Source organism: Brassica napus, chromosome C5, assembly GCF_020379485.1.
Source record: "Brassica napus cultivar Da-Ae chromosome C5, Da-Ae, whole genome shotgun sequence".
Lineage (NCBI taxonomy): Eukaryota > Viridiplantae > Streptophyta > Magnoliopsida > Brassicales > Brassicaceae > Brassica > Brassica napus.
Genome location: NC_063448.1, coordinates 4,661,142 through 4,675,339, shown reverse-complemented (window position 1 = coordinate 4,675,339; position 14,198 = coordinate 4,661,142). Strand labels below are relative to the sequence as shown.

At 30.1% G+C, this 14,198-nt stretch overlaps 2 protein-coding genes and 1 long non-coding RNA gene across 4 annotated transcripts; 2 read left to right on the top strand and 1 right to left on the bottom strand.

The window, feature by feature from the left end:
* Positions 1–5,089: 5,089 nt before the first annotated feature.
* Positions 5,090–13,586, top strand: LOC106357930 (BOI-related E3 ubiquitin-protein ligase 1). Of its 2 annotated transcripts, none has more exons than XM_048757966.1 (5): positions 5,090–5,194; positions 5,732–5,775; positions 12,116–12,275; positions 12,355–12,734; positions 12,957–13,586. In XM_048757966.1, the coding sequence occupies exons 3-5, from the start codon at positions 12,167–12,169 to the stop codon at positions 13,485–13,487; spliced, it is 1,020 nt and encodes a 339-aa protein (XP_048613923.1). In that variant the 5' UTR covers positions 5,090–5,194; positions 5,732–5,775; positions 12,116–12,166; the 3' UTR covers positions 13,488–13,586. The 2 variants fall into 2 exon arrangements, with proteins under 2 accessions (XP_048613923.1, XP_022559491.1); XM_022703770.2 differs by having other exon boundaries at positions 5,154–5,574.
* On the top strand, positions 7,727–9,477 carry LOC125586937 (DNA damage-binding protein 1a-like; the record flags this gene model as incomplete). Its single annotated transcript, XM_048756849.1, has 5 exons — positions 7,727–7,771; positions 7,847–8,121; positions 8,195–8,543; positions 8,613–8,897; positions 8,996–9,477. Coding segments are annotated over 5 exons (1,368 nt in total), but the record flags the coding sequence as incomplete, so codon positions are not given.
* LOC125587453 lies at positions 13,536–14,073 on the bottom strand. The gene is made up of 2 exons (XR_007323736.1): positions 13,866–14,073; positions 13,536–13,769 (listed from the first exon to the last, which is right to left on the bottom strand). It is a non-coding gene; the product is annotated as an uncharacterized LOC125587453 (long non-coding RNA).
* Between the last annotated feature and the right edge of the window lie 125 nt (positions 14,074–14,198).

The window sequence follows — 14,198 nt, the reverse complement described above, 5'->3', positions numbered from 1 at the left end:
AGATTAACATTTGTCACAATCTTGAATTATATAGTTGTCATGTGTCGCGATCATGTTAATTAGCAATTTTGAAGAACCAAACTTTATATAATAAGATTCCTTAACCGGGAATTAATAAATGGTTATGTGGAATATAGTGCCAATTCCTTGATAAGTATGACGTATCTGGCTAAAAGCATGTTACAAAAGTGAATGGTCCTTTGTAAACGTTTGCCTTTTGAATTGTGTGGCGAACCAAATGCCACTTGAATCATGCATACACGACAAGTTTTGTGTATAGAGGCAACTTGAAAGTTAAACTATGAGGTTCTCCGCAAATTTAGAAGATAAGTGTTCGAAATTTGGTTTTTGTGACGTATGACTGATGAGTGCATGTATGTGAATTCAATGGGCCTTAAGTCTATACCTACCAAGTCTCAGCTCTTGTGCAATGTCAGAAACTACTCTCTAATGTTCATGAATTTTGTGTGGCCAACTTAATGCCACTTGAGTCATGCATACACGACAAGTTTGGTGTATTGATGAGGCAACTAGAAAGTTGAACTATGAGGCTCTGCTCAAATTTAGAAGATAAGTGTTTGTGATGACTGATGTGGTTCTTGTGACTGACGAGTGTGTGTCTGTGTGTGTATGAATTCAATGGGCCTTAAGTCTATCTACCAAGTCTCAACTCTTGTGCACTGGCAGGAACTGCTCTCGGGTGTTAAACATTACGATTCTTTAAGATCTTTCCAAAAACCATCATAATGTATTAATATATTTAGAGCTTTTGATTTTCATAAATCGCATTGAAATGTCAGTGTTACTTAGTTAAAATATGAGCAGCAGCGATTCAAGCATTTTCATAGGTAAAATAGACACTCCCATCACAAGCAAGATTAGGGATAAAATCTTGTATGTGAACAGTTGAACGCAGATCAAACATATGGAAAGATTCTCTTAGTATAGTTGTAAACTTGTAATAATATGAAGTTTAAAAAAAAAAAATTGTAATAATATGGGAGATGATATGTACACGAAACTCCATAACGACGGGGAGACTTATTTTTCTTACATCATGCAAGAATGATATAGCCGGCCCAGACCTAGAAAGAAACATAATACTTTTAGAAAATCTTCCAACTATATTTGACTCAAATACGATGGATGCAAATTTTCATCTTAACTTTGATTCAAATTAGTTTCTGAAATTAACTGAAAAGCTCAAGGTTTCTTTTTTTTTTTTTTTTTTCAACGCTCAAGGTTTCTTACATTCCTTTAATCTTGGTTGGCTCAGTTCAGTTTCTTTGTTACAAGAAAGTTCAAGAAATGTATTTAGAGCTGAATAGAGAATCTCTATTAACAACTTGAAAGAAAAAGCAAAGGTTATGCACTGGACATCGTCAAAAGCTAAATCGTACAAGGCATAACAAATATTTTTTGTTTGAAATAACAATTCTTCAATCAATTATTAGTTGGATATCGTGTGAAACGTTACCAAAAAATAGTACAAACAATAATAAATTGATTGCGTTGGTGTGGTTGCAACCACTAGAAACCTTTAGCTTTTTCTTTTTCAAACACGCATCTAAATGATATTCCCACGAAGAGCATCTCCAAAAAACTATCTTATAACTTCAAATATAAGGTTTTGTGTGTCGGGACAGAATAGCCTAGTGGTAAAACACTAGAGTGAACTGGATCCCAAGGCACACGGGTTCGACTCCTCCGGGATTCCAGAGAGCGTCCAGTGACAAAAAAAAAAAAAAAAAAAAAGGTTTTGTGTACTCCAAAAGTAACCTTAAAACTTTCAATTTTAAGATTTTGTACAGCGAAACTTCAAATATAAGGTTTCACTGTATAAAACCTTATATTTAAGGTTCACTACTTTCTAGTCTTTTTTTTTTATAACTTTCAAATAATGTTATTAACTTTCTTGTTTAATTATTTGAGTCATTTTTAATACAAAATATTGTATTAACAGTACAAAAAATATTATATAAAAATAGTATTACATCAAACAAATACAAAATACAAAAAATTGAATACAAGATACAAAATAAAAAAGTTCATTTATCATTTCAAAATACCTTAATTGATCATATATGTGAACATTATGGAAGTCACCCCAATACGGAACACGCGGGTTCGATGCGCTGGCCAGGCAATTGGGGTATCTAATTCCCCATAGTACCAAATGGTCCGCCTCGCGCCGAGGGGTTGGCCCCTGGGGGTGGAAGTCCCTCCAGGTTAATCAAAAAAAAAAAAAAAAAAACATTATGGAAGTCATTATACTGAATAATTATGTAACTTATTTAAATTTAATGAATTAGTTTGTATGTTTTTACATGGAATATTTTAATATAATATTTATAGTTGTTTATAATACTTTATAGTTATTATAAAAGATTTATGCTTTTAGTTAAGTTTTGTTAAACATAAGGACTGTTATGTAAAATATAAAAGTTTTAAGGTTTAATATAAAGTTTTATTTTTGGAGAGAAACACCTTCAAACCTTATATTTGAAGTTTTGCAAAATTTTAAAATAAGGATTTTTTTTGGAGATGCTCCAAACGAAGGTTATTTGTACATAACCAAAAGTTAAACCACAAATACTACAAACACACAAAATCTGAGTTGTAATTATAAACCAAAATTAATAAAGCTTTGTAATTTCAATAATACATATTAAAATAAATTTAGGCTAGCAATACAATATTAGTGGATTGAATTTATTAGCTAAAGTGATTACTCTCGGTTCCTTGACGAACCAATGGAAACAAGCCTGTCCATTACATATTTTTCATTATAATTTGTATTTTTAATTCCCACCGCTTACTTCCTTTTCCAAATATCCAGATTTTATATTCAAACATAACGACTGATTATTGCAATATTTTATAATAAGCTATGGCAATTGTTTTCGTGTTTAACAAAAAAAAAGCAATTAATTTTCCTCCGACAAACCTGGCGTGCGATGGTTTGGTCCGGTCCAAGTTTCCAGAAAGTCACATGGTAACTACCAACTACTAGTAAAGGGGCTTCCTTACCCGCCAAAACCTTACCCGCCATATTTGCCCAACGACCAGGCGCATGGGTCCCACTCGTAATTAAAACGGCTCCTTCTCCTCTTAAACACACCGAGATCACGGCGGACACGTTCTCTCCTTTTGATCATTTCTTCTACCGTTACAGTCGCAAGAATTTGGGGTTAAATTTGCTAGAAAAGACGTAAATAACCCTATAGATTAGCTGACCATCTCTCTTCTGCTGTCATAATTTTTTCCTCTACTCTGGAATCCGTGTACTGACTTTGAAGTTTGAATTTGACGTGAAGCGATTATTCATTATTAGTACTATTATTTTATCTCCATTTTCATATCACTGTCTGCATATTCAGTATTCACACTTCCATTTCGCATTACTAAAATACAAACATCGTTATGGTTGCCGAGTACATGTTGTTAGAGAATGAAATTATAGTCAGATGTTGAAATAAAATTGAATTTCCCACATGTAAACATCGTGGTTAAAATATATAAAAAAAACTAAACGATTCAATGGTTTATGTGTATTTCATACTTTGATACATTTTAAAACAACTTCTCTGACGTCGCAGTTGATATTCATATATAGCCCTGGGCGTTCGGGTACCTGTTCGGGTTCGGATCAGGTGCTTCGGATTTTCGGATTTTCGGATAAAGAGGTACAGAACCCATTCGGGTTATTTTATACTTCGGATCGGGTTCGGGTTTTTAAGGTTCGGGTTCGGGTATAACCGAACTGTGTAACAAGTAAAAAAAAATTATATGTATCCTTGATTTGACTTTGTGAGATCAGAAACAATATTGTTGAAGTTAGAAGATTGAACAACCTAATATAAGATTTGTGATCTTTTTGATTTGTTATTACGTTGAGGAACACGAGTCTGTATTCTTTCGTGTAATTTCTATTTGTATTATCTTGAATAGAAAATGGTAAAGAATTCATCTATTCATAAATCAAAATCAAAGAAATATCAAAATCAAACAAATCAAACCTGGATAATCATGAATGTTTGAGTTCATGCCTATGTAAAGAGCAAAGAGAAAACAAATCGCAAATCCTATTTGTAATCAAACATAAATCAAAATCGCAAAGTATAGTGATTCATACATGTAATCGGTCATAAAATGAGTTTAAGTATGTATTGAACATATATGTTGAAAAAAGAGAAGACGAAAAGATGAATGGGACTGGAAGATGTAAGTTTAGGGTTAGTAATATATATATGTATATTCGGGTACTTCGGGTAATTGGTTCGGGTATCGGATATAACCAATCGGGTACGGGTATCTGGACTGGTTGAATCCTAAACCCGTTCGGGTTTTTTTTAACTTCGGTTCGGTTTTCGGTTCGAGTTTTTCGGGTCGGTTCGGGTTCGGGTTCGGGTTTCGGGTTTCGGTTAATATGCCCACGCCTAAATCATATGGTCTAATTACTAGATACATGTGAAATCATGAAATGACGAGGTTTCTAATACAAGTTTTAATGCCAGTTTGCGCTTGTATTAATCATGCGGTTTCTATAAGTTATTGCTCTCATACGCGATCACACAGCTGTGTTTAGATCTAACTTAGCATGATGACACTAATCATGTTCCATGTTTTTTTCACCAACAATTTTGATATATAATCTATCATGTAACTACTTTTAGTCAAACAAATCCAGAATTAAATGTATTGTTTTTTTTTTACAAGAATTAAAGGTACTGTATTTAGATGTTTTTAAAACGCCTTACTTTTCTAATCAATAAGAAAAGCAAATAAGATAAAGTAAAACAACTAAAATTAGCTAATCTCATTATGTCATAGTACTTAATCATAACAAAAGTGTTTATGAATTCAGAATACTTATCAACTATGCTTATATTTTAAAAACGTTTTTAACATAAAAACATTAATCATAATTTTACATTTATAAAAGATGACACGTCAAAAAAAACTAGAGAAAATAAGAAATCAATAATCTAATAACCATATGGTTATTGGGAGAAACGTATTAAACAAAAAAAGCTGATGGTAATGAATAGGTTTTGTTAAAAATGAGTCAAACCTACCATCTTTAACCAAAAAGAATGGAAAACTGAAACGCTAGCTTAACGAGGGAGAGATGAGATAGACAACACAACTCACGAGAGACGAAAAAGTAGCAGCACCGGTTCATATTTCTTTGGTGATTTACATTTACTTCTATCATCATCATCAACCATTTTTTTGTTTTCTTTCCTATTCAAATTTAAAATAAGAAAAAAAGAGTTCCTGTACTTTTGTCATACAAGTAAATAATATTCAAACCAAACTTCCACCACTTTCTTCATCACTCTGGCCTGCTCCATCGCACCCGCTAAATTACTCATAATCCCATCATCATTCATTTTTCTTTTGTATTCTTCTCTTCACTTTTCTTATTCAAAAATACGTTTTTTTTTAAAATTATCTTGTGGCTTCAATTTAGTTGGATCTTGTTCTTGTTGTTGTTCTTCTTCTTCTTCTATAGCCGTTTCATTTCAACAAAGGCATCTTCTTTTCTTAATCGAGATCCCTCATTCATCGGTTCGTCTCTCTCTTGATTTCTTAAACTGTCTTTGATCAGTTTAAAATTTATTGTTCTGGGATTTTTGATTTAAAAAAAAAAAAACAAAAATTCAACAAGGATCAAGCTTCTTTTGTTAAATAAATCATGATGATGATTTTGTTTCTTCTTATGCAGGATCTGAAAGGAAACTAAAGATTAACTAAATCAATCTGAAAAAGGTATTATTTTTTTGGAAAATTACAATTTCTTCAGGGCCTCTGTTTCTGGATTACAGATCCTTCTTTGAATTTTTGTAACCTTTCCATATAACGTTATTTCCACTGAACTATTAACAGTAATGTCGATTACACTGATACCCTTAGTGAATTAAAAATATTAAATACTATTATTTTTTTAATTTAGTTTCCTTTTAAAAATTTTCTAAAAACATATACATATAATAAAAAAGGAAATTTTTTATAAAGTTAAAAAAAAAATTGAAACGAAAATACATGTATATATAATATGATTTCAAAAAAAGGAAAGTTCACAAAATCGTAATATTATATTTAAAAAATATTTTTAAATAACATAAAATATAGTTTTGAAGTGATAAAATACTTTATTTTTATCTATATTTTCTTAGATGAAAAACATAAATTTGTATATAATGTGATTTTATTAAAAATATTTACACAGATAATCTTGATATTAGAAAAAAATAACATTTCTTTCAAAACATAATTTTAAACAATACAAAAAAAATTCAAACTAATAGAAGTATTTTTATATATCTATTTATTTTCTTAGAAGATTACACAAAATAATTGAGAAACATAAATTGATATATTTTTAATTGACTAAAATAGTTTATAATTAGTATTATTGAAGTGATTTATTTATTTTTCATATATTTTGTTGACTATAATAGCTTCCAATTACATCAAAAACAATATCGATAAATTATATTTTACTTATATAATATTATTTTCAAATAAAATCACAATTTTGTGTACTACTTAATTTTAAGAGATATTGAAAAAAAAATCAAATAGTTGAAAAATAGATATATTATATTTTATCATTATTAAATTTATTTGTTTTCTTAATATTAAATTTTATTTTAAATTTTATGTTTGTGGAACTTAATATAACCATAATCAAAATACCAAAGCAAATCTGAATTCTCAATTTTAATATTATTTTAAATAAATTTTAGTTTCCATTCAATAAATCAAAGGCATAAAGTTATTTAGAATTAATAAAATATTTTAATTATTGTAAATATTAATATGTGTTCATGAGCTTCCAGAAATATATCACCTACTTATGTATGTAACTTCCTATTGAGCATCACTTTATTTTATAATATATTTTTAAAAACATCAATATATAATTTGATAAATATTATGAAAATACATGCACGTTTAAACGATAAATAAAATTGATTTTATTTGACTTGATTATAATAAAAAATAAAAATATATCATTTGAATTTGAAAGAATAACGGTAACTCAATATACTCACAACATGAATGATTCGACTAATCTAACTTATATCTAAAATCATAGATTTAACTACAATACGAATATATAATTTTACAAGAATAGTAATTTATTTTATAAATATAAATCAAAGAACAACTCAAAACATATTATATTATCATTATATTAAACAACTGTTACAATTTAGTTCTTTTCTAAAATTTATATATATATATGCTTGAGACTTCAGAATATTATCGTTATATTAATTTATGTAAATTGGAATCAAATACTTTAGTTTATTTTATTTTTTTAGTCTAAGCACAAAATATTTGAAGTTATACATAATCTTCATCAAATATATTTATATATTTAAGACAATAACCACCTAAATACAAATAAGAAATTAATCAAAATTTTAATATATTTAGAATAAAAAATATTATAGTTGAATTCAGAGATGCAATCCAAATTACGCAAATGATAACTAAATTGACTGTAAAAACAACAAAACCGATTAAATATAACATATATAAAATCATATGTATTATTAAAGTAATATAATATTATAAATATAAATGATGCATACAAATTATAAATTAATTTAAAATTAAAAGTAAATAACAATCAATTATTATAGTATATTTACTTCAAAAATATTTATACCCGTGCATGAGCACGGAAAATAATAAATAAATATTAAAATATGTGATCATTCCCCGTTCTGTTCTTCTCTGTTCGTTCGAAGGGGTATGATTCCATTGAACATTACTTCAGAACCGAGTGAAGTTTAGTGGTAGAATTTAACACATTGTTATGTTGCAGATATCTTACTTGCTCTGTGCTCTTGGAGATGGTCATCTTTTGAACTTCCAGTTGGACACAACTACTGGTCAATTGAAAGACAGAAAGAAAGTATCACTTGGGACTCAGCCTATAACTCTTCGTACGTTTTCATCTAAAAGCGCCACACACGTCTTCGCTGCATCAGATAGACCAACTGTAATCTATAGCAGCAACAAGAAGCTGTTATACAGCAATGTCAATCTTAAAGAAGTTAGTTATATGTGTCCTTTCAACTCTGCTGCTTTTCCCGACAGGTAAACTAAAAATCCTTTCATTTCTGCTGTTCGGTTTCAAATTAATGAGTTGGTTCTCTCTTGTGAACAATAGTTTGGCGATTGCCAGAGAAGGTGAACTCACGATTGGAACCATTGATGATATTCAGAAGCTTCACATACGCACTATTCCTCTGGGAGAGCATGCTCGTCGAATCTGCCATCAGGAACAGACACGTACATTTGGTATCTGCAGTTTGGGAAACCAGACAAATGCTGAAGAATCTGAAATGCATTTTGTTCGTCTGTTAGACGACCAATCTTTCGAGTTTATGTCAACCTATCCCTTGGATGCGTTTGAATACGCTTGCTCCATACTAAGCTGCTCCTTCACCGACGACAAGAATGTCTATTACTGTGTTGGAACCGCATATGTTTTACCGGAAGAAAACGAACCAACCAAGGTATCATCTTTCTTCGAGACATCGTCACTCTCAAGTCAAAAAGTTATAACTTGTTTTTTGTGCATGCAGGGAAGGATATTGGTATTTATAGTAGAGGATGCGAAACTGCAACTTATCGCTGAGAAAGAAACCAAAGGAGCTGTGTACTCTCTCAATGCCTTTAATGGAAAACTTCTCGCTGCTATCAATCAGAAGATTCAGTTATACAAGTGGATGCTGCGTGATGATGGCACTCGTGAATTGCAGTCTGAATGTGGACATCACGGACACATTCTAGCTCTCTATGTTCAGACCCGTGGAGACTTTATCGTTGTTGGTGATCTCATGAAATCGATCTCCTTGCTTATCTATAAGGTACATTAACTTAGTTGTATATCGAATCTGTGCTCAAAAACAGTAGCTTTGGATGTCTAATTCTTGAGCTTTTTTTTCTGTTGTTGTTTGTTTTAAAGCACGAGGAAGGTGCAATTGAGGAACGAGCTCGGGACTACAATGCTAACTGGATGTCTGCTGTTGAGATACTCGATGATGATACCTACCTTGGCGCTGAGAACAATTTCAATCTGTTAACGGTGAAGAAGAACAGTGAAGGTGCTACTGATGAAGAACGAGGGAGGTTAGAAGTAGTTGGGGAGTACCACCTCGGGGAATTCGTTAACAGATTCTGCCATGGATCGCTCGTGATGAGGCTGCCTGATTCAGAGATCGGTCAGATCCCAACTGTTATTTTCGGTACAGTCAATGGAATGATTGGAGTGATTGCTTCACTGCCTCAAGAACAGTATGCTTTCCTGGAGAAGTTGCAGTCTAGTTTGAGGAAAGTGATCAAAGGAGTAGGGGGACTGAGCCACGAGCAGTGGAAATAACGTTAATTTTCAATGGAAATAACATTTATATGTTTTATTATATTTTTCATATATTTAGTTTACACAAATGATCTTGATATTAGAAAAAGAAATATTTTTCTTTTAAAACATAATTTTAAATAATACAAATATATATTTTCAAAGTAATTGAACTTTTTGATATATATCTATATATTTTCTTAGATGATTACATAAAATAATTAAGTAACATAAACATATATAGGTTTAATGACAAAAAAATAATTTATTATTGTTATTATTGAAATGTTTTATTATATTTTTCATATATTTAGTTTACTACAATATTTTACAATTACGAAAAAATAAATAAATTTTATTTTACTTATATAATATAATTTATAAAATACAATCACATTTTTACTGCATATTTTAATAGATATTGAAAAAACTAAAAATAAATTTTAGCAATAAATATATTAACAAATGAACATATTAGCAACTAATCCAACTTGTATCTAAAATCATAGATGTAACTACAATAAGAATTAGATTTTGACCCGCACGCCCATGCGGGTGTACTTTTTAAAAAAAATATGATGCTATTTGATTTTTATGTCGCTATTTAGGGTTGGGCAAAAAACTCGAATTCAAAGAATTAAACCGATCCCAATCCGAATAAGTAGTACTAATCCGAACCGGAATTGATTAAATATCCGAATTATTCAAATTTTTGGTATTTGAAGAACTGAAATCTAATCCGATCCGAACCGAAGTATTTTGGGTATCGAAAATAGATTTATATACTTATATATTAATTATTTTTAGATTTTATATATATAAAAACATCCAGAATATATATGATACTTTTAAGTTTGCTTAAATGCTTGAAAATATATACAAATAATCAAACGTAAATATCTTAAATAGTTAAAATATACTCAAAATTCCAAAAATACTTAAATAATTATTAATTCTCTATCCAAATATTTAAACCAAACCTATTTAAATTGATTATCCAAATCCGAACCAAATCATCAAAGATCTGAAATGAACACGAAATCCCAAAAAGACCCGAAAACGAACCCGAACGCCCACCCCTAATCACTATTATAATCCTCTATCCAAATATTTAAACTAAACCTATTTAAATTGGTTATTCAAATCCGAACCAAATCCTCAAATATCTGAACTAAACACGAAATTCCAAAAAGTCCCGAAAACGAACCCGAATGCCCACCCCTAATCAATATTATATATATCCTATATGTGTCATCATAGGTTACAAAATATGTGTTATCATATAATTAATCGTATTTTATACGTACCATCAAATAATTTTTCTTATAATTAATAATATTTTATACAATCATATAAATAATCACATATATTATATTTTAAAATTTAATGTGAAATATAAAAACCATAATTTAAGTTGGTGTTTGAAATTGAGCTTTGTATTTTATTTTTCTTATATATATTGAACACATTTTTATAATAGTTATTGGAAAATATGTTAGTAAAAATCAAATTTTGAATATATGTATATTTTTAAATGAATTTTTGATATAATCAATTTTAAATTATTATTTTGATTTGAATATATATATCAAGTAACATAGACTCATTACTTTTCAATATAATGTAATGGACTTCAAATTGTTTTAGTAGCATAAGCCCATTATTTTTTTTCATAACTTACTGCTATCCATGTATCCAAATAATACTATTTTTTTTAACTACTATCTATATTGCCAAACAATCTCAATGTGTACTTCAACTGTAATAATATAGATGTATAATTTATTAGCAACTAACCCAACTTATATATAAAATCATAGATGTAACTACAATGAGAATGTATAATTTATAATAATAAATTATTTATTTTGTTTATATAATAATAATTTATTTATTTTATAAATTTAAATTATATGATGACTTAAAATATATTAACAAATGATAAATAAAATATTAACTCACTGTTACAATTTAGATCTTTTGTAAAATTTATTTATATGCATGAGACTTTAGAATATTATCATTATATTAATTTATAAAATTTGGAATCAGACATTTTAGTTTATTTTTTATTTCATTATAATCACAATATATCTTAAATTATACATAATCTTAATAAAATATACTTATGCAACCAACCTAAAATGCAAATAATAAAATTAATCAAAATTAATATATTTACAAAAAAATAAATATTATAATTAAATTCAAATAAATAGACAGAATCCAATATGTCCAAATGACAACTAAATTGATTGTAAAAACAACAAAACTAATTAGATAAATATTTAATTAAAGTAATATGCTATAATTAATATAAATTATACATATAAATTATAAATTAATTAAAAATTAAAAATAAATATCAATTTATTATTATATTATATTTATTTTATAAATATTTATGTCCGTGCATGAGCACGGGAAAATCACTTAGATTTTTTTACCTTAAATCAAATAAGTTAATAAATATGCAACTTTGACTATTGACCATTGAACCAACCAATCAATCAATTCTCTCTTCCTTACCTTAGTTCATCAGGCAAAATCATAAAAAGGTTATATATACTATTGTTCTCTTTGGTTTTGTTTGATAATAGATTCAAAATATCAAACCCTGTTGTATGATCCATCATTGTCTCCATTTACATTTCTTTGCTCTATAAATCTAGTTGTTATGGTTTATGTTTTGTCTTGCCTAACAGCTTTCTTCTTCCTTGATTGCAGGCTTCACACTTTTGCCTTCTGTATACTTTACATAAACGTTCATTGAAGAAGATGCTTAGTGGAAACAATGGAAACACCGCGCCACAGGTTTTCATGAACGAGAACCAGTTGCAATACCATACAAACACACAATCTAATCAGCTTCATCTGCTCGGAACCAGTATGTTTCTTCTGATCTCAAACTAAAAAAACATAATTAAACTCGAGAAACTGAGAATCATGTCTTTTGTTTTATGCAGTGGGAGGAGGTGGATGCACTACTGTTAATCCTGTAAACTATTTTGCTAACGATAATCTCGTTCCAATGGTTCGGCCTAACAAAAGAGGGAGGGAAGCAGAAAGCATTAGTAATAACAACAACATCCAAAGGCAACATCAGCTTCAGATGTCTTTGAACTATAATCATAACAATTACAATGCTCAAGAAGAAGTCCCCAAGGAGAATCTAGTCTCCACTGGTCTTAGACTGTCTTATGACGACGAGGAACGCAACTCTTCAGTGACTTCCGCTAGTGGCAGCATCGTAGCTGCTTCTCCATTCTCTCAGTCACTGGATGATAGTCTTCGGATCCACCTCCATAGACAAAAAGATGAACTCGACCAATTTTTAAAATTCCAGGTACTGATCGTCTCTGTTTTTATATAACATCTTATCTTTATTGATATCAAATCAATATAACATATTTCATGAATCACATAAATTACATCAAACATGGTAAAGAGAACTTTTAAGAGAGACGACAATAACACGATGCTTCCTAACACTTATCGTGTCTGTTAGTGTTCTGCTTTTTGCTCCTTTAGGTTCTTTGTTTTGTAATGTATCTGTTTGGTTTTTAAGGCAGCTCAAATGGCGAAAGGAGTGAGAGATATTAAACAGAGACAAATCGCGTCTCTTCTCAACACAGTAGAGCAAGGAGTGAGCAGGAAGCTTCAAGAGAAAGATCAGGAGATTGAGATCATGAACAGGAAGAACAAGGAGCTCGTGGAGAGGATAAAGCAAGTGACGACGGAAGCTCAGAACTGGCACCACAGAGCAAAGTACAATGAGTCTGTGGTTATTGCCTTAAAGAATAATCTGCAACAAGCAATGTCACACAACAACAACAAGAAAGTGACTGCAGATCAAGGTAAAGAAGGGTTTGGAGACAGCGAGATAGATGATGCAGCTTCATCGTACATTGACCCAAACAACAACAAGAAGATGGGGAACCAGAGGATGAGATGCAGAATGTGCAACGCGAAGGAAGTATCGGTGTTGCTTGTGCCGTGTAGGCACTTGAGTTTGTGTAAAGAATGTGATGTGTTCACTGGTGTTTGTCCTGTTTGCAAGTCTTTGAAAACTTCTAGCGTTCAGGTCTTCTTTTCTTGAATTTTGTGACCATAAAAATGGAACGAAAGAAAAAAAAAGTTCATTATATAAGAGCTTTCAACTTTTGATATTGTTATATATGAAAAAATAATTTGTATATGAGATTATTCTTCATATGTTTTTGATTACTTTTAATCATAATGTTATTATTAGTTTTAAAAATCCAAATCCTAAAGAATATGTCACGAACTTATACTAGCAGTCTCTGTTCGCCATCCAGCTGATGCATTCCTCTACCGAGCCTTTGGGATAAGTTAGGTTCCATGTCAACGATTTGTTTTGCTGCAAAACAAAGCAGAGAAGCAAGATATGGTTACCCAATTGCCAAACTGTTTCTTTAACTTTCTTCTTGTATGGTACTGTGAAATGAAGACTTACCCAGTCACGGATAATGGGTCCACTGTCTTGTATGGCGACAACCTGTCCTCCGTTTTGAACTTCTTTGATGATTTTATCTCCCTTCATTAGAGGCTTTTCATTCAAAAACCTGTGATGTTAAGCAAGAAACAACAGTAATCTTTGTGTAATGATTACATTCCAACACTTGTCACAGTTAACCATCTTCAGTGCTACCACTTATTAAAATATGCTTACTCATTTCACGAATGTTGTCCTGAATTGTAAGATAAATCTCCCGTTTCTTGTCAAGATGGAAATCAAGATTCATGCCGTCATCATCATTATACAGCAGCAATGATGTTAAGAGAGCAA

Excerpts from the sequence above, each read along its gene's own strand:
- LOC106357930 (XM_048757966.1), top strand. The coding sequence starts at position 12,167 with ATGCTTAGTGGAAACAATGGAAACACCGCGCCACAGGTTTTCATGAAC. Across the intron at positions 12,276-12,354 it reads GCTTCATCTGCTCGGAACCA|TGGGAGGAGGTGGATGCACT; the intron begins GTATGTTTCTTC and ends TGTTTTATGCAG. Across the intron at positions 12,735-12,956 it reads ACCAATTTTTAAAATTCCAG|GCAGCTCAAATGGCGAAAGG; the intron begins GTACTGATCGTC and ends TTGGTTTTTAAG.